General features: G+C 45.6%; 2 protein-coding genes across 2 annotated transcripts; one reads left to right on the top strand and one right to left on the bottom strand.

Moving 5' to 3' along the window:
• Window positions 1–13: 13 nt before the first annotated feature.
• exosc5 (exosome component 5) lies at window positions 14–2,728 on the top strand. The gene is made up of 6 exons (XM_046389829.1): window positions 14–205; window positions 682–795; window positions 1,207–1,328; window positions 1,436–1,576; window positions 2,002–2,091; window positions 2,316–2,728. The coding sequence occupies exons 1-6, from the start codon at window positions 46–48 to the stop codon at window positions 2,409–2,411; spliced, it is 723 nt and encodes a 240-aa protein (XP_046245785.1). The 5' UTR covers window positions 14–45; the 3' UTR covers window positions 2,412–2,728.
• Window positions 2,729–4,183: 1,455 nt separating this feature from the next.
• tmem91 (transmembrane protein 91) lies at window positions 4,184–17,707 on the bottom strand. Its single transcript, XM_046389828.1, has 5 exons — window positions 17,470–17,707; window positions 17,150–17,288; window positions 8,485–10,143; window positions 6,315–6,461; window positions 4,184–4,669 (listed from the first exon to the last, which is right to left on the bottom strand). Exons 3-5 carry the CDS (start codon window positions 8,917–8,919, stop codon window positions 4,514–4,516), a joined length of 738 nt encoding a protein of 245 aa, XP_046245784.1. The 5' UTR covers window positions 8,920–10,143; window positions 17,150–17,288; window positions 17,470–17,707; the 3' UTR covers window positions 4,184–4,513.
• Between the last annotated feature and the right edge of the window lie 273 nt (window positions 17,708–17,980).

Consider the following 17,980-nt stretch of genomic DNA (forward strand, 5'->3'; position numbering starts at 1 on the left):
TAAACCAATTTGCCGCCTCTTTTATGTCATCAGTAAGGGCCCCAAATGGCAAAACAGATTACGTCACTCGCCCGCGACCAACTGATCTTCCAGCGCGAGAGCAGCACGATGGAAGTGTGCGGCTCCTCAAATGTTTCTCTGAGAGAGTTTGGTAGTGAACTGAGCCTGCTGTCTCGACCTGACGGTTCAGCGTCCTTCATCCAAGGTAACAACGCCGGATCCGGAACCGGCTGCGAAAGGCAGATTGTAGAGCCGCACTGTAACGTCGGGCAGAGCTCCTAGCACAGAAGTCAGCCGAGATGTTGGATGGTGTATACTTACGTTTAAAGCAGAGGTTCTGAATACCGAAAATTCCTCTTCTGCCGTTGCGTTCAAACACTGTTAATAGTTGGTTTAAACTATATTATGGTTTTATTTTTGTTGGCGTCTAGCTGGTGGGTGTGTACAGAGTAAAACCACAATAGTAATGAGATTCACAGTAGTAGCGATGTGACATTTCCACCCTCCAAACACCCACCAGATCAGCTGGTCACTTAATCTGTTTTCATTGTTTTTGATTGTTCTGTAGTCGCCAACAACCGAGATATTCCATCTGCAGTGGATCACAAACCATAATGTCCCCATCTGGATCCATAATGTATCCTCTGTTGAATAATGTCTTCTTTTGTTCTCATGTGAAAGGAGACACAAGTGTGTTGGCTGGAGTGTATGGACCAGCCGAGGTCAAAGTCAGCAAGGAAATCTACGACCGGGCAACACTGGAGGTGCTGGTACAGCCCAAAGTGGGACTGCCAAGTCAGTGGTTGTCTGTTGTTGTCTCATCAGTCCTCAGCATTGTCTGATTTGTACCTGAGGGTTTTTTTAATTGCAGCACAGGCAGGAAAAGACATTTTGTTTAATTTTCATTTAATGTATTTGTGCAGACGTGAAATATTTAATGTTTGTATATTTGACACAGAACGGGCTGTATACTGTAGTCACAATGCAGTGCTGATATTTGGAGATATAAAATATACATAAAAGGGAAGTTTACCTAAAAATCTTGAGGGGAAAATGAGGAGTATGAAGGAGGAATGAATTTGGCGAGTTTTTGGACTCTTAACTGCTTGTGCAGACTAAAAGCTGCTGTACCACAACACACCTCAAGGTGGAACAAGTGAGGCAGCTGGAATCAAGCGCGTGTCCCATCGTGTGTTTATTTTCCAGGTGTACGGGAGAGATCACAAGAGCAGTGTGTGCGAGAGACCTGTGAGGCGTCTCTGCTCTTGTCACTCCATCCTCGCTCGTCCCTCACTCTCATCCTTCAGGTGTTACACGACGATGGCTCGGTATCCTTCGGTAAAACTGTCCCGTGGCGTTGTGCCGTGAGGTCTGCTGTTAATAGGACACTGAAGTGGTGTTTCTTGGCGTGTGTTCTTCCTTACCCGTTGTTCAGCTCTTGTCCTGCTTTTTGAATGCTGCCTGCATGGCTCTTATGGACGCAGGCCTGCCGATGAGCTGTCTGTTCTGTGGGGTGACCTGCGCCATCGACACTGACGGTCAGATCATCACAGACCCCACTGCAGCTCAGGAGAAGGTAAACCTGAGACTTGTGTCCAACACCCCAAAAAAAGCACTTTTGAGGCTGACTACATCAGGTGTCGTCTGTTAAAGTCCTCATGGGACACAATAAGTCACACGTAGAAACATGTTAAAGGGTCAGCTACCAGTTTCCTGACAGGACTGACTGGCTTTGGATTTGTAGAAAATTGCACTGAAATAAAGTCAAATGATGCAGAAGATTCAAGGGAAAAAGTCCCAACACTGACAACCAAAATTTCACATTTTAATGCGTCATAACAGAATAAGTGAACTAAAGTGAACATCAGAGATTGATGGTTGACTTTACTTTTTACCAAAAGTCTGTTGCACACCAGCAGGCTGTTCGCATGTCCTTGCAGTCCACTCGGCACCGACGTGACCCTCACTGAACTTGTTCCCGTCTGATTCTGTACTCACCAGGAAAGTCGAGCTTTGATGACCTTTGCTATCGACAGTACCGAACGCAGAGTAATGATGTCATCAACCAAAGGATCATTTTCAGTTCACGAGGTCAGTAAATAAATGAGCCAGTGTTTTTGTTTTCCACACACACCGCAGCATTGTTAAACGCGGGTTGGACGTGGAATAGAGCTGCGTTCAGCTCTGTCAGTGATCTGCTTCAGGGCTGATGATGATGATGATGATGATGCACGGCGTTCTTCAGGTTCTGTGTGTGGCCATGCTGCAGACGTTTCATGTTTTCAGGCTGAGTTTCTGCTTTTGTTCTTGTGCAGCTGCAGCAGTGTATCGCAGTCAGTCAGAAAGCATCAGAGAAGATCTTCCACTTCTACAGAGACTCTGTCAGGCGGCGATACTCCAAAACGCTCTGAGGACACATTCAAAGCAGCAGTGTTCTTCTTTTCTAGTCCTTTTTTTTCTTAATGTATATGAAAATGCAGATGTTGGGCTGCCTGTGTTTCAGCTGGGTTAGGGGTGAGGTGAGTGCGTTTAGCAGGAAGTGGTGTGAAAAGACACACACACTGAACTGTGAGTCGGGGTGCAAAATAAAAAAGGAGGGAAGACGAATGTCAAACAAGTGCATTTATTGGGATTCACTGATTCAGTTTAATATTTACATGTAATATAAGGATGTGAACTGGGGAAACAACTGAATAACCCTTGTACTAATAAAACTTGTTTGCCGCAATCTTTGACCTTTACTGACTCGCAGTTGTCCACTTCATTGTGTCCACCAAATCTGGACAGCATGACCAGTCTAGACAATAGACATTAAACGACTAATTAACTCGGCTGTAATGACTACAAAGTGTCCAGTGGAGGCGGGATGGTTCAGGATCGTCAGGACTTCAACGTGGCCGCTGACGGGGGTTAAGACGCTGACATCACAGGTGTGTCTACAAATACACGCACAGTGACCGAAATCTATCGTCAGTCTCGATACAACACTGGGTCTGCAGAAAACAGAAGTATTTGACGTATTGATGTAGTTCAGCTGTGGACTCTATCAAAACTATACATCTAAATAGAAAATGTCACCTTTCACCATTTTATTTTAAATATTAATAGGAGTTCCCTTATTCACAGTTTTATAAATGGCACATTTAAGCTCAAACCAATATGGCGAGAGTTTTATTTTTTTCCTCTTTCGTCAAAGCGGCGTCAACTCAGGGCCAAATGAAGGAGGTGATGGAAGCTCGAAGCAGGTTCACACACGACAAACTGCAAACTCGCCATGCAGGTTTGTGCTGACTTGACCGAAAAGGAGGTTTTACTGACTCATGCATCACGTGGCTCAGCACTGGTGGTCTGGTTAGGCTCTTTTTAGCGACATATTTACCCGTTTGCTCATTTGAACAAAGTGCTTGTTCACATAAGTTTGAGTAGAAAGCTTTAAAACTTTGTCGTACTGCACAAAGCTGAAGGACTTCCAGTGTGGAAAAGGCAGAGTCTGTATTTGGGAAGCGTGGGGTGGCAGCCTGTATGCTTCTATTAACGGAACAGCTCATAAAAGGATCATCCTTAAGAGTTTCTTCCATATTTTTTTTGGCACTTTTCCTTGCAGGTCCACACCTCCGTGTCATCGTCTCCCAGCACCGTATATACAGATGCAGCTCCTTTACTTCTATATCTAGAGCCAGCGTTTCACATCACCACCCTGCGTTTCCTTTGAACAATCCACTATATGTGTTTATTTTCTTATATAATGGCACAAACGTATTTTTCATTTAAGTTTGTGTGTATTTCTACATAAAGACTCAACTTGACATAAACAAAGCAGAATCAGCTTTTTCTGCAGGGAAACAATGAGTGTCTCTGACTGTGAAATCAGGACTGGTTGATGGAGGTTCCTGTGACAGCGTTTTCCTGTGTGGTCCATCACTCCGGCCAGAGGCGCAGCTACAGATTCTGGGTTGTTGCTTGGGGCCCCCTCATAGATGTTTTGTTTTTAAAATAAAGCTCTGGTGCCCTGAAGCCAGCTTTCACCCCCACAGCACGCTCCATCAGGATTCTGCCGCCGCTGCGTCCTTGCTGCAACCTTCTCATAAATCTGCAGACTCCATCGCTTTTGGCTCCTCCCAAACGTCCTCTCCCTCCTCCTCCTGCCTCTGGTTATTGTGACAGTGAAATCTACAGTGTTGTGATCACGTCTGCGTTTGTCGTCACAGTTTTTCTTTCTTTCTTCTTTTTTTTTTTTGCACTACGGTAATGTTTAACGTGATGACAGCACATACTAAAAGAAAGACACGTGACTCAAGACTGAAACAAAACACATTTACAGACTGGATGTTCTGCTTTCAGTGAGGAACGTCCTCGGTCCTGTTTTCACCGTCCGTTCTCTGCCTCGTGTAGATAAAAACTGCGGATGGGGTCGACGGAACAAACACTGGGCTTATTTGACATGTACGGGTGATGCGTTGGCATGTGTCGATGTGTTCGTGAAACGTGTGAGAGGTCGGCGCGGCAGCCGCCCTTACGGCGGTTTTCCCGACAGGTAGGAAATCAACGCAGCGATGGCGCAGATGTACGTTATGATTCCAAACACAATGGAGAGCACCGAGAGCCACAGGGCCTGGCGAGACGCAGCGTTGGCCCCCTGAAAATCCCCCTGAGCCGACGCCTTGTTGGTCTGTGAAACGGAGGAGAGTGAGATAAGGATTAGAGTGGGGGTGGGAAAGGGGGAGAAGGGCATTAGTCATCCTTTGTCAATGGCCTCCCTGGCTACCACTTACCTCTTCCACTCATTGCAGTCACACACTAAGCCCATATTATGTTCCATCTCTGAATCACGCCTACCGTCATTCATCACTTTCTCCTCCTTCGCTTCCCCTCTCCTTCTGGTCCTCGTCTTTGACTCTGACCCCTGTTTTAGGTAGCGCCCAACAATATTGGAAATCTATCACCTTGGGGCTTCTTGTTATGACTCTAATTAAACCCTAATGAAGGCCATTGATCTGACCGAGAGGCCTTTGCAGCTTTCCGCCAGTTAGCTTTGCAAAAGCATTAATGGGATTTTCTTTTTCCCGGCATTGCTGGAAGGAAGCCTATATAAACTAGGAGCCTCTGGCGACTGGAGATAGAGGTGTTGGGGGGATTTTCAACACTGCCAGCAGTACAAGTGACTGATGACTCTGTGCAGCCATGTTGATCCCTTTTCTCTTTAACCTGCTGCACCAGCTTTGCCTTGGAGGAGACTAATCACCTCAGCTAACAAATTAACATGTTTTTATTTTCACTGGAACGTGTTTACATCCCATCATCTCCGCTTTGTTTTTTTATGAATTTGTTAGTATCTGTTGTAGTCAAGCTCTCGATGACTGTGGAGGAGACAGATGTGCTGCTACTGGTAGCTCGATGACATTCCATGTCTGCTGCTGTATTGATTGTTTTCAGTGTATTAACTTGTTAGATTCCTTGCTACAGTGCATGTGCACAGTGGTACTGTGACTGATGGAAAATACACCAGCTGGCATTGGAAACACGAATACTACAAGACTGAGGTGATTATATACACTATATAGACAAAAGTATTGGGACGGGTTTGTTTTTCAGGTGCTGGGCTCACCCCCTGACTTCCAGTGAAGGGAAATCTTAATGCTTCAGCACACCAAGACATTTTGGACAATGCTATGCTTCCAACTTTGTGGCAACAGTTTGTTGAAGGCCCTTTTCTATTCCAGCATGACTGTGCCCCAGTGCACAAAGCAAAGCTCCATAAAGACATGGTTGGATGAGTTTGGTGTGGAAGAAGTTGACTGGCCCACACAGAGTCCTGACCTCAACCCCATCCAACACCTTTGGGATGAACTGGAATGGAGATTGTGAGCCAGGCCTTTTGGTCCAACATCAGTGTGTGACCTCACAAATGCTCTACTGTATGAATGGGCACAAATTCCCACAGAAACACTCCAAAATGTTGTGGAAAGCCTTCACAGAAGGGTGTCCCAATACTTTTGTCCATATAACAGACTACAGGTGTGGTAGCAGGAGTGACTAGTGACACACCTTCCTATTCCACTGGTGAAACTGCTTGCTATTTGCAGTGCAATTAACAGAAAACAGTTTTTCTAAAATGATCTAAATGAATAAAACCACAACGAACATCCTTGCACGTTCCTCCTTTGTGAGTGTTGAGTTCTAAGACACTGGACCTGTTGTTAGTCTACACACACAGTAAGAAATCACCTTTGGCTGTGAACTACAGTGCCAGGTTGTGTCTCGTCAGCTCAGGCCTGAGTGTGTGTGTGTGTGTGTGTGTGTGTGTGTGTGTGTACCTTCTGTGAAAGGTAGAAGGCAGCGATGCCCAGGGGCCAGAAGCAGCAGAGCATGGAGAAAAAGGCCAAACCCAGGTAGTCCTGAGGGATCATCAGAGGGAAGTTGCTCTCGCTGTCTGTATCACTGAAGTCATCAATGGATGAGTCCTGGGATTCAAACAGAGCACACTGAGCTCAGGTCAAAGGCTCTGGAAGCCACATTACAGAGGAAGCCTTTAATGGCGTCTATCCACGCAGACAACTTTGTCTTTGTTTGCCCGGAGATATTGAGACATTTGTCTTTGAGATTTACGCCAATGGACCGCAGACTGATTTCATTTCATAATCCTCAGAGACAAGTTCTTCACTTTGAATTCGTTCCGCTGAAACAAGTGAGAAATAAGTTGTATGTAATTTGAGTGAAATTAATCTTTAGAACCCAAAGCTTCGTCATTTATTCAAGGGAGTTTATGGCAATATTGAGTATTATTCATTAAAAGGTTGTGGTTAATATAGGTAGATAATATAAAATATGTGCTTTTTTTTGTTACGCTGCCTTCCTGTCCCCCACAGCAGCTGTAAAACTTAGCTGGTGCCTGTGAGATAATGTGACTGAATGGGGTTAGCCTGGATGTGCACAAGCTCTGCTGACCGCAGGCGATTCGTGACTCATGCGTCTTTTTGAAACAGCTGCATATTCGATCTGACTTCCTCTCTCCTCTGTCACATCACTCTGCTTGTTTGATTTTGTGCGTAAAATATGGAATTAAACAAACAAACAAACAAAAAAGCTCCTGTAACATTTGAGCTCCCTGCTTTTCTTTCTCTCCTTTGAAACATGAAACAGGATCAGAGCACCTTATTCTGACGAACCGAGCCAAAAGCCAGACGGGACAATGAGCTGGTGTCACTCAGGACGGGACCCTCACAAGGTCGAATCTCCTGCTATCGATCACAGTTTTGGGGTCTGAGTCCTTTAACTAAGCGTCTGCAGTGGAACAAAGGAGACGGAGATGGTGTGTTTGAGGTCACTGCGAGGTTTTATTCCCACAGGCCTGCGCCTTTGCTTCACTGCACTCCTGCCAGCATTCAGAATGAGCTCCAAAAGAAAACATTATTTGCTGTGCTCTCCTTTTGTCCTTGTCCTAACTCCCAACCTAAACTTTGGCGACTGCTCTTGATTTTAATGACGTGCTGTGCTGTGCTGCTGCGTGTGTTTCGCCCATTCGCTCGTGTTCTTAATCAAAGTAATAATTGTAAAACAGCCCCCAGCCTTTCGCTTCACAGCGGGTAATTGGAGCTTTTGATTCGACCTCGCTGAGAGACTTTTCGTGTTAATTTAAACAACCAGCAGCTACTTACTTGTGACATTTACAGCACATACATCCTCATGTCGGCTCCTGAAGAATCACATGACCACCGTAAGAGTCTTAAAGCTAATTTACATTTCACTGCAGGTTGGGCTTTGCTCAGTGATCTATGAAATAGAACCGGCATCTTGCATTACTCCTGTAGAGTCATTACCTGCAGGAGAGGAGCTTTATGTAATCTGCCTGTTTGACAGTAAGCGTTCAATTGCTACCTACCCCGAAACGCATTGCTCATGTGTCTATTTTAAGTTCCTGTTTGGTTCACAGAATCTGTACTGACACTATGAGTCTCTCTCTCTCTGCGCAACAAGAGAGCATGCGGTACAAATTAGATGATTAAAATATTCTAATTATTCACGTGTGGAGATTAGTCAATTCATTGATTAGTCATTAGACGGGAAATTAATTTGCTGCTGTTTTGATAATCAATTGGAGTGATTTGTCGAGCAGTAAGGCCAACAGGTCCCTCATTCAGCTCCTCCAGTGTGAGGCTTTGCCACTTTTCTCTGTTTTACATCATTCTGTGCTGAATATCTTTGGGTTCGGCCTCTTGGATGGACAAAACAAGACGTTTGAAGATGTCCCATCGGACTCGGGGACATTATACAATTTGCTGTTTTCTGTCAAGACAAGACATTCGATTCCTGGAGAAATCAACTGTTAGTTTCAGTCCTACTCATGTATCATGTTTTTTCCTTTGAAATGGGATGAGCTGCACTGCTTTCCTATAGCTGTCATTATTTTTGCTTTAAATGACTGCTCGATTTCACAAACTCAGTGGTCTGTCCACACACACGCATCACGCCAGTGTGAGGTCTTACATCGGAGTCGGGAAGCAGGTCATCCTCGTCATCCATGCTGTAGGACACACCGTGGAAGTCCTGCGTTTCGGCCAGCAGCTTCCTCTCCAGCGTGGAACCGGGCCGAATGTCCACGAAGGTGGTCTCCAGGTAGTCTTTGCTGAGCAGGGAGTCTGCGTGGCCCCAGATGGGGGCCGGTGGGTAAAAGGACTCCAGTGTGCGAGGTAAGGAACAAGGGTCCAGTAGCTGCTGCTGCTGAAGCTCAGGAGGATGTCCACAATAGCTCCTCCACGCGAAAGGAGGGTAAGCCCTGTCCTCCTCACACTTAATCAAGATGCCTTTGAGCAGCCCTCCAGGGGCCTGTCCAGTCCCGGGCCCCAGTCCCTGTCCTGACACCTGGCTGTCATTGGGGCTTTCTCCCAGTAGAGGGTGCTCCAGCTCATCTAGATTCTCCATCCCTCTGTTTTAATACCAGCGACACAACAGGCCACCGCATCAACAACCAAATGTAATCTACAAATCGGTCTGCGGAGCGTCTCCCTGAAGAGCGCCCGATGGGTTTATGCAAAGGCAGCTGCTTTGCTGGCTTTAGTATTTCAGTGATAATCCATCTTTAATCCTATTCTTCGATTTTTCTCTTATTATAGGCCTTGGTCCAGAGGCCACCAACACATGCCAGCTCAATGGCACAGTGAAATATCCTTAATGTGCCAGTGGTAGCCTCCGCCAGTGTGCTATGGGATGTGCTGAACTTGCGAAAGGGAGATTCAGGATCCTCTTCTCCTCACATGTCATTAGCTATTTGTTTCAGGGCTTGATTGCTCAGGGTTTGCGCCATGTCTTCCATTTCACATGACTGAATGTGTCAGTATTCATGAATATGCTAATGTCAGCCACTTTCTCTCTCATACAATATGGAAATGTCAATTCTGATGATGGAGGACCTTGATTAGCCCCAGACAGACTAATGGAAATATCGGGCAATGGGATTTCGATATGATTTGCCTCTGTGAACTTTTGCAATAAAAAATAAAGTCTTAATCTAAGCACAGTGTTGTCATTTTAGCATGAAATCATCAGACATCAATCCATCACCTTCAGCCGCTCCGAGTGGAAACGGCCAATGACTTGGGAAGTGAGAAATGATTTTAAGGAGAGCAGAAAAAATGGCTTTCAAACCGTCGTGAGATGCAGCTGCATGTTTGTTCCTCTGCAGGAGTCTGAAAAAAACAAAACAGTGCACTGCCTTATTAAAACAGGCCAAAGGCAGCAGGCCTTCAAATGACTGGACTGACGCACGCAGTGGGTTGTTTTGAAGCTCGAATATGCACAACCTCCAGCAGCAGTCAAACTAGTGGCACAATGAACGGATTGGGGCCATATTTGAGGGCAGTTAATCTGTAAGAGCAACGAGGCTCCAGAAATAGAATCCTATGGTGCACATCCGCAGGTCAGCAGTCCTGCCAACACGCCTGTTTCTCTGCCGTCGCCACAGGACGTGACAGCGATGAAAACAAAGTCCTCTGGTGTTGATTTGTGGCTGTGGGTTGCCGCTTGCCACGGCCTTCCTTCGGGACACGTATTTTTACTGTTCCCCCGTCCGCCTTAAGAGGGCTTCATTCATTACAGACGAGGAGTCGGGCAGCCCTCCATCCAGCTCTGCGACGAGGATCAGGAGGTCTGTTGAGAGACAAGGTCACACAGAATATTTAGACTCTAACTCTCTGCACATCCTGTCACTGAGGGTTGGGAGCTCCGAGGCTCCAGTCTGGGCCTCAGCCCTACCGTAAATTCACATCAGACATGAGCCCATTGAACCTTCACCAACTCCGACCTTCGCCACAGTGTCTCTGTCCTCAGGCGAGGCTGCCCTTTCAGTCAACACAGATCCTGGTTGGACAAATTGTCCTTAACAGGCTGACTAATATCAGAAATTCTGTAGATGAAAAGTTTTACAGAAGTCCAAAGTGAAGCTGATGCATCAATACAGATGCAGTTAATTAAATACATACTGTGATGTGGTAGAGCTGGCTTTTTGTGTATCAGCACATGGTACTGTTAGCTTACGCTTTATTTATCAAGCAAAATCTGAGAACAAATTACACAGAAACAACAGTGAAACAAGACTATCGAGCCACACAAATTATTTATTGCTCACACAAGCACACTTATTGAAACTGTAAATATTTAAAGTTTAAATAAATAAAAATCAGTAAGCACAACGTTGAAATCCATCAGAGGAACGAGTGTGGTTTGCAGTACAGGAATACAAGTTACACAATAATAAGTACAGTGAAGTAAAGCAGTTGTCAGCGTGTTGAAGGATACGCATGCGTTGGGCTCAAATCAGACAGGACTTTTTCTGCTTTCTAGTTGTTTGTAGAAACCCCATCAGTGAGAGTAAAATATGTGTATTCATCCTAATGTTTGACATCAGTGGTGCAAGATTGAAAACCTTCCTCTCCATGTTGGCCCACAGTCCACACTAAGATGATCATTAATGTTTGAAAAGCTTAGTATTCCAGTGACGTACCAGGAGTGTATAAATCCAAAACCATTTGTGTCTCAACAAACAAAATGGAGACGAGAGTCGAAAACGTTCAGGGGCCGTCGGGACATTAAACCTACTGGCTCCTCTAACCTTCCCCTGTGATCACTCGTGTTCCACAGTCAGTACAGTCGACCACAGAGCGCAGATGGGGTTGTTAAGTTGTATTTACGTATTTTGTGTTGACTTCACAATCACAACACATCGTTTCAATGCAGCGGTGCGGGAAATGCTGTCTGCCTACTTAACGTGGAGCATTTACGAGCCCCCACTCGAGTTATTTTCATTCTTTAGTCTGTAAGAAAATAAAGAGCCACAGTTAACTTAAAAGATTCATTGTAATCCATTGTCTCTGTGAAAATGAGTATGAGAATAAGACGGTCTCAGATATTATTCAGACGTGTTTCCTACAGAGACATAAAACATGTGAAATGAGAACATGAAAATGGTGAATTTGGCTGAACTGAAATTGGTACAGAGAGCCAGAGTGGACAAAAAGGAGGTTTAACCAGCTGAGGTTGAAGAAGAAGGGATTTAGCCATTTGCCTGCTGTTCAGGCTGGATGTTAAACGATGACGTTAATTCACATGTGACTCACTTCATGTGCATATCTAAAATTAGCAGACGACTGAGTGTTGGAGAAAGTGACAGAAGATGGAAGAAGTCTCTGCATGTGTTGTGTGTTAAGGCTATCTTAATCATAGTACTCATAGGCTTGAGATCAGTTCGACGAAAAGCTCGAACAATCGGGTGTCTTCATTCCTTCAGTCTGCTGCTTCACCGTGCAGAAACCCTGAGCTCCTCTTCCTCTGCACACACCCCCCTTTCAAGGAGGACTGGTGCCTCTCACACCGAACAAGCTGAGTGACGGTTCAACACACTGACGTCAGCTACAGCTCTGAGCACACCGCCACCCACTCGTCACACACACACACACACACACACACACACACATGGACATATGGTGCATACTGCACACACGCACTTGTGCTCACTCACACACTAATATTTGAAGCACTCCAGCAGCCTTCCCTCTCTCTTCTGCCCACCTCCCAATCGCTGCAGCTTCATTCCAGGAGAGATGCACTCAGCTTTATTACACCCCCTCCCTCCTCCCTCCTCCCTCCTCCACCTCTGCTCATCCACCATAAAAAGACTTCTGTCAGCTGTATTATAAGCCTGCCTCCTTTTCTGATTCTGCGACGCTCGTAAAACATCCAGTCAGGTAGGGGAGGGAAGCTTGCAAGGACGCCGCTGCAAATCACCACCAACACTTTTTACAAGAGGCTTCCTTCTCTCCCTCCATGTCTCGCTCCTTTTCAGTGAAGTGCTTCGCCACACATACACACAACATCCAACCGCTTCCCCTTCCGTAATCCAGCCGGTACCTTCGGCAGAGTCACTGTACAAAACTCAAAACTTGTCTTTCTTGGTACGTTTTCCACTTGCTGCATGAAAACAAGACTTTACAGAAATGTGCAACCACAGTGAAACGTGGCTGTAGCGAAAAGAGTGAACTGTTGCTGCTGACTCTTAGATAGATTGTCAGCAACTCTGCAGTCTTTTTTGGCTGACTCTCTGCCTCACACACACACACACACACCCGTGCACAGAGCTGGAAGTGATTGCAGTAATATATTTCAGCTGATACACACCGAGGAGATGCAGATACAGTGAACTCGCTTGCAGAAAGGAAATGGCATAGGGGGCTGTAGGAAATTGGAGCCATAAACGCCTGTGGGCTCTAATAAAGAAAGACATCTTGAGGAATAGCGACGTCAGGCCGATAAGAGCAGAGCAAGCTTGGAGATATGTCAAACAAAAATCTGAAAAACCCAAGTGGCGGTTAAATGGCCCTATTGATTTCATTTCCAAAGCCTTTTTTCACACACACACACACACACTCTCTCTCTCCCCTCTTCAATTTTTCTGTGTGGAGTGACTGACAAGAGCAGAGAGGAAACCGAACAAAAAAGATAAGCAAAACACAGTGGCGACGTAGAGCGCGTTGCACAGCTTGCGAAGCCCAAAGTAACATCATGTTCCTATGGAAACAAATTCACCATGGAGTGGAGTGCTCACTGCAGGATAAATGAAGCAGAGGCTAATTTGCCATTTCAGTACTGTTCCTCTGCTCGGCTTGATAATAACTGGATGGGATAATTTCAGCGTTGCAGTGCCTTCCAGTAAGGATGTCTTACTGTCACATTAGACTGCAAAGGATGGATAATTTCCACAGAATTACTCTATAATAACAAATGAGCACAGTCACGTGGGCTCTGGGTTTACTTCAACACCCCCCACCACACAGAATGCATGCATGACAGTGGGAGCTCATTAATCAGTCCACAGTATGCCCCACTCCAACCCCAGAAACACACACACACACACACACACACAGTCTTTGAATTTCCTTCACATAAATACTCATATACTTTGCAGCCTTGCATCATCTTGCCCTTTCAGAAACACACACAGTAAACAAACCTTTTGAAGCCCTCCATTCCCTGCCTCCTACAAGCTCACACACACACATACACACACACACACACACACACACACACACACTGTGTTCGCACAGCTGGTGCTTGTGTGCAATGAGGCCCGAGGAACGACAATATGCAATATGTTGCAAATGGTTCCAGCATCATCTCTGCAGAGGGTCTTGTATGTTGTACTCAACGTTCTGTTATACATCAGTGGACACACATGGGACGAACTGTGCAGGGGATGGTAACATCTCAGTGCCGTGTTATTTGTGTGTGTGTGTGTGCACATGTGCAGCTCGGTTTACTGTATTCTCCAGGGTTTACATGTATGGATGTGTACTGGTTGTGGGCAGATGTTGCTGTGTAAAAAAGAACTGAACATGCAATATAAGGTTATTTAAAGGCTTATTATATACACGTGTACCTTCCTAAGAACACACAATTTGTACATATCTCCAAGTTTGTTAAGTTAAAATAAATTTTAAAACCTTTTTTCTTTATTTTGGCATCTGGCTATTGTTTCTGTTGGTCAGGATTTCATTTGTTTAAAAGTTTAATTGCAGTAATTTGCTATTGATAAACCATCTGTGTTTACATCAGCTGTACTGCAGTGTCATCATGCTCTCATGCTCAAAAGAACCACAGCTGATGGACACTGTTTTCCCAAATCATCTGTGCAGAGAATTCACCGGTGTTGATTTGATCAAACAGACCCCCCCCCCCCACACACACACACGCCAACTCACACCAAGCTGGAGGGTCATACCAGCAGGAAGAGAGGTTTGGAAGTGAATGTGCAGAGAGAACCATCACCCAGGAGAACCACATCAGCGAGTGTGCTGATGATGTGGCGGCCTGAGCCAGTTAAGTTGCCTGACAGTCAGGTGACCAGGAAGCATACAACACTGCCAGGGCGAGACCCAACAATGATCTTTGGCGTTGTTAGATTTGACGTTAACAACGGCAAAGATACGTGGCAGGCAGATTTTACAGGCTGTAAAATCCTGAGTGGCCCCGTCATGTGTGAGGCCACATTGCCACATGAGCTAAACGGTCAGCTGTGACGTCTAAGCTCCACCTCGAGAGGACCTCCAGAGGACCTCCTGATGACCTCCTGATGTACTAAAAACACGTGCCGATAAGACGGCCGATATTATTACTGACATTTTTAACATATCACTCTCACAGCAGACTCTTCACATCTGCATCAAGGCAGCTGCAGTTGTCCCTGTGCCTACAAAGTCTGCGGTGTGTATTAGTGAAAACGCCTACTTTGGCCTTCAAACTGGTTCTCCAGCACATCAAAGACAACACCCCATCCAGGTTGTAGCTTCACCAGTTTGCACTCAAAGCCAACAGCTCCACAGAGAGGAAGCCATCTCCGCGGCCCCCCGGTCAGGCTTCACGCACCTTGAAAATAACATCCAAAAAGCAAAAACAGCTGCACGTCTCAAGGAAACTTAAGAGGGCAAAATTCACATGCCAAAAGAGGAGCAACGGAAAGCATCCTGAGCAGAGACATCATGAACTGGCACGGGAGGTGCACGGCGCAGGACAGGAAGGCTCTGCAGCGGGTGATTAAATCTGGCATGTGATTCAGAAGCATCTGCTGCTGCACCACCAGACTACAGAGCAGCTGCTTTCTTCAAGAAGCCTGAACTCATCTTCATCAGTCAGCCACAGATGGATGAGGTGGAACTTTACTCTGATGTTGCACGTACTGTACATAATGTACATAAGTACATACTTTTTTTCTATTTTTATTTGAGGATAATTTAAATATTTGCATGTGCGCTCTACTGCATTGTGCAACCCTGCAGAGTAAAAAGAGAACCGAAGGAACCTGGACACCTTGATAAAGTCCTGTATGTGGCTGCATGCTTTTAGTCAGAATCAGGTTGATTTTAGGATAAGGATTCATTCAGGAATGTAGCACTTAGCAGTGATGGCTGAGGACGAGGTGAACCGTTAGGGAACAAATATGAATCAGTACAAAACCCTCACACGTAACCTTAACAAGCATGTGAAGTAATTGGCCTCTCTGGGATGTATTACATGGTCTCATTGTCATCACAGAGGAAGAAAGACCCCACCATCACCACCACCGCCAGACACACACACACACACACACAGCACAGTCAGGTCAAAGTCAGGTTAAAACACCCTGCATGTCCCGTGAAAGCACTTTCAGACTGCACTTTCTCACACTGTCCCCTGATACACGTTTTACATTTCACACTGAAATGCGTGAGCTCCCAGAATCAGACTGTGGTGGAAAAGCTGAAAGACTTTTAGCTTTTCGACCTGAACTAAAGACGAAAATGTGCTAAGGCACGCGGATGTGTCAGGTTGCCTGAGGTTTCAGGGTTGCTGCATGAGCGTATTACGTTCTTATATGACTGCACAGCGTGTCACGCCACAGTAAACTGCCATACAAACATGAGCGATGGAGCGGAGCTGCGGGTTGTTTGTAGAGGGGAGGGGGTTACTCTGCTGCTGCTGGGCTTCTACTGCTAAAGCAGCATATCTGTTATCGTATGTCTTCAAAAAATATACCCAGAAAACAACAGAAATGGAGAAATTTCAGATTAATAATGAACACTGAAGAGCTGTCACTACTGCAATGTAGGTGATCTGATGTCGAAACAGACAGGCAATTAAAATGTTAAGATCCGCTCTGACACGAGAGTCACACTTCACTACTAGAACGTGCATTTTCGGGTAAAAATAAACCAAAGATAAAACCCTGAAGGATTCAGTAAAGCTGAGCAAGTTAGAAACTAAATCAAATTTAGTTGTACGTGGAAGATTTAGAGTACACTTTCTCCATTCAAAAATAACAGTCATTAGAAAGAGTGCATTTGGTAAATCTTAACAACTGTAAAGCAGCTGAATACAATACTGCATTTATCTCCCACATGTGCAGAACGTGGCTGAAATGTACGAATATTTGGAGCTGTGTAGGCCTCAGTATGTGGGAGTGGAAGCCTGTGAATTATTTACACAAAAAGAGCTTATAACTGGCCGCATATTTCACTCCACCATGCAGCACCTGCTTAAAACAATATTCATTTTAAAAATAAATAAATAAAAGAAGAAGTTTTTATAGAGAATAATGGCAACACTCCTAAATGTGCTCAACGTGTTACAGCTGGAAGCATTTCAGTATTTTAGCGTAGTGAGCCGCCATAAAACGTACGTGAAATTAATCTGCAGGAGCAAACATTTAGTGCACTAATTAATAAAGTATAATAATTAATAGTAATGGTAGAACAGTACCAGGACCTGCAGGTTATGATTAGTTTTAGGCTAATTAAATATTTTAGTCAATTCTCATTGTGCACGTAGACGAGAGGTGACAGTTTTGGTGTGGTATTTTTAAAAATATTGTTTTAACGTGACACAAAGATTTGAAAATGCTGTTTGGCGAGAGGAGGAAGTGAGGGTGGGGGTGGTGGAGCAATAACAGAGAAAAGAAAAACGACGAATTGTGCCTTTACATCCAACGTTGTATTGACAACAAACGGTTGAAAGCGGAGTCAAAGAAACAAAACACGCAACACAACACCATAACCCGGCTCTCTTTTGTTCTCACCTGAAGTGACAACAGCTCAAAGTGTCCCGTCTGATTCGTTAAATATTGACTCACCTTTACGTCAAAGAGACTGGGATCCTGTCCCGTCCCGTCCTGTCTCAGTCCTCTGAGAAGAAACACTGCGGTCCAGCGTCCCAGTTGTCACCATCCACTGGACTGGATGCTCTTACACACTGATCCGCTGATTCGCTTGCTTTCAGAGGGGGCGTGTGCAGAAGGTGTGTGTGTGCGCGCGTGTGTGTGAGAGAGACACACACAGAGAGAGAGAGAGAGAGAGAGAGAGAGGGGGGGGGGGGGGGGGGGGATATGAGACACCGTGAGTCAAACTTGTCAAGCGTCCCTCCGTCGAGCCTGTGCCGACGCACCTAACGCACCTGTGCGGCCCGGCAGCAGCGATGTGCCGTCTGAGACTCCCGTTTCCCGCCGCGCAGCATCTTCTCCTGCGTCCCGCTCGCTTCGCTGTCTCTGCCTCTCACGAAACAGAAGCTCGTCCGTCTATTCTCGCCTCTTGCGCGGTGTCAACTTTCTTGTGCCACTCTCAGCTTCCCTCTGACTTTCCAAACACAACTCGTCCTCTCCCCTTTCTCCTCCTCCTCACCCTCCTCACCCTCTCTCCCCTCCTCCCTCTCCTTGGTGCTGCTCCTCAGCTCTGATACCTCATTACGACCGAAACGCCGGGTCCTAAAGCCTGTCCGCGCACTGCCTGAGCGTGTGCGTTATGTTTCAATTACTCTGAGGTCCTCGTAAGGATAGGAGGAAAAAGACACGTGCAAAGTGAGGACATTTTGCCTTTTCTTACTTCTTTAAGAGGATTAGAAGGGTCATTTTGGGTTTGAAGGATTGGGGTTAAGACTAGGGATGTAGCCGGGGTGGTTAAGGGTAGTC

Source organism: Scatophagus argus, chromosome 5 (genome assembly GCF_020382885.2).
Source record: "Scatophagus argus isolate fScaArg1 chromosome 5, fScaArg1.pri, whole genome shotgun sequence".
NCBI lineage: Eukaryota > Metazoa > Chordata > Actinopteri > Scatophagidae > Scatophagus > Scatophagus argus.

Coding starts and splice junctions, on each gene's coding strand:
- tmem91 (XM_046389828.1), bottom strand. CDS start 8,919: ATGGAGAATCTAGATGAGCTGGAGCACCCTCTACTGGGAGAAAGCCCC. Junction 6,462..8,484: donor ACCTGCTTCCCGACTCCGAT/GTAAGACCTCAC, acceptor TTTGAATCCCAG/GACTCATCCATTGATGACTT. Junction 4,670..6,314: donor CCTTCTACCTTTCACAGAAG/GTACACACACAC, acceptor TCCGTTTCACAG/ACCAACAAGGCGTCGGCTCA.
- exosc5 (XM_046389829.1), top strand. CDS start 46: ATGGCAAAACAGATTACGTCACTCGCCCGCGACCAACTGATCTTCCAG. Junction 206..681: donor TTCAGCGTCCTTCATCCAAG/GTAACAACGCCG, acceptor CTCATGTGAAAG/GAGACACAAGTGTGTTGGCT. Junction 796..1,206: donor GCCCAAAGTGGGACTGCCAA/GTCAGTGGTTGT, acceptor TTTATTTTCCAG/GTGTACGGGAGAGATCACAA.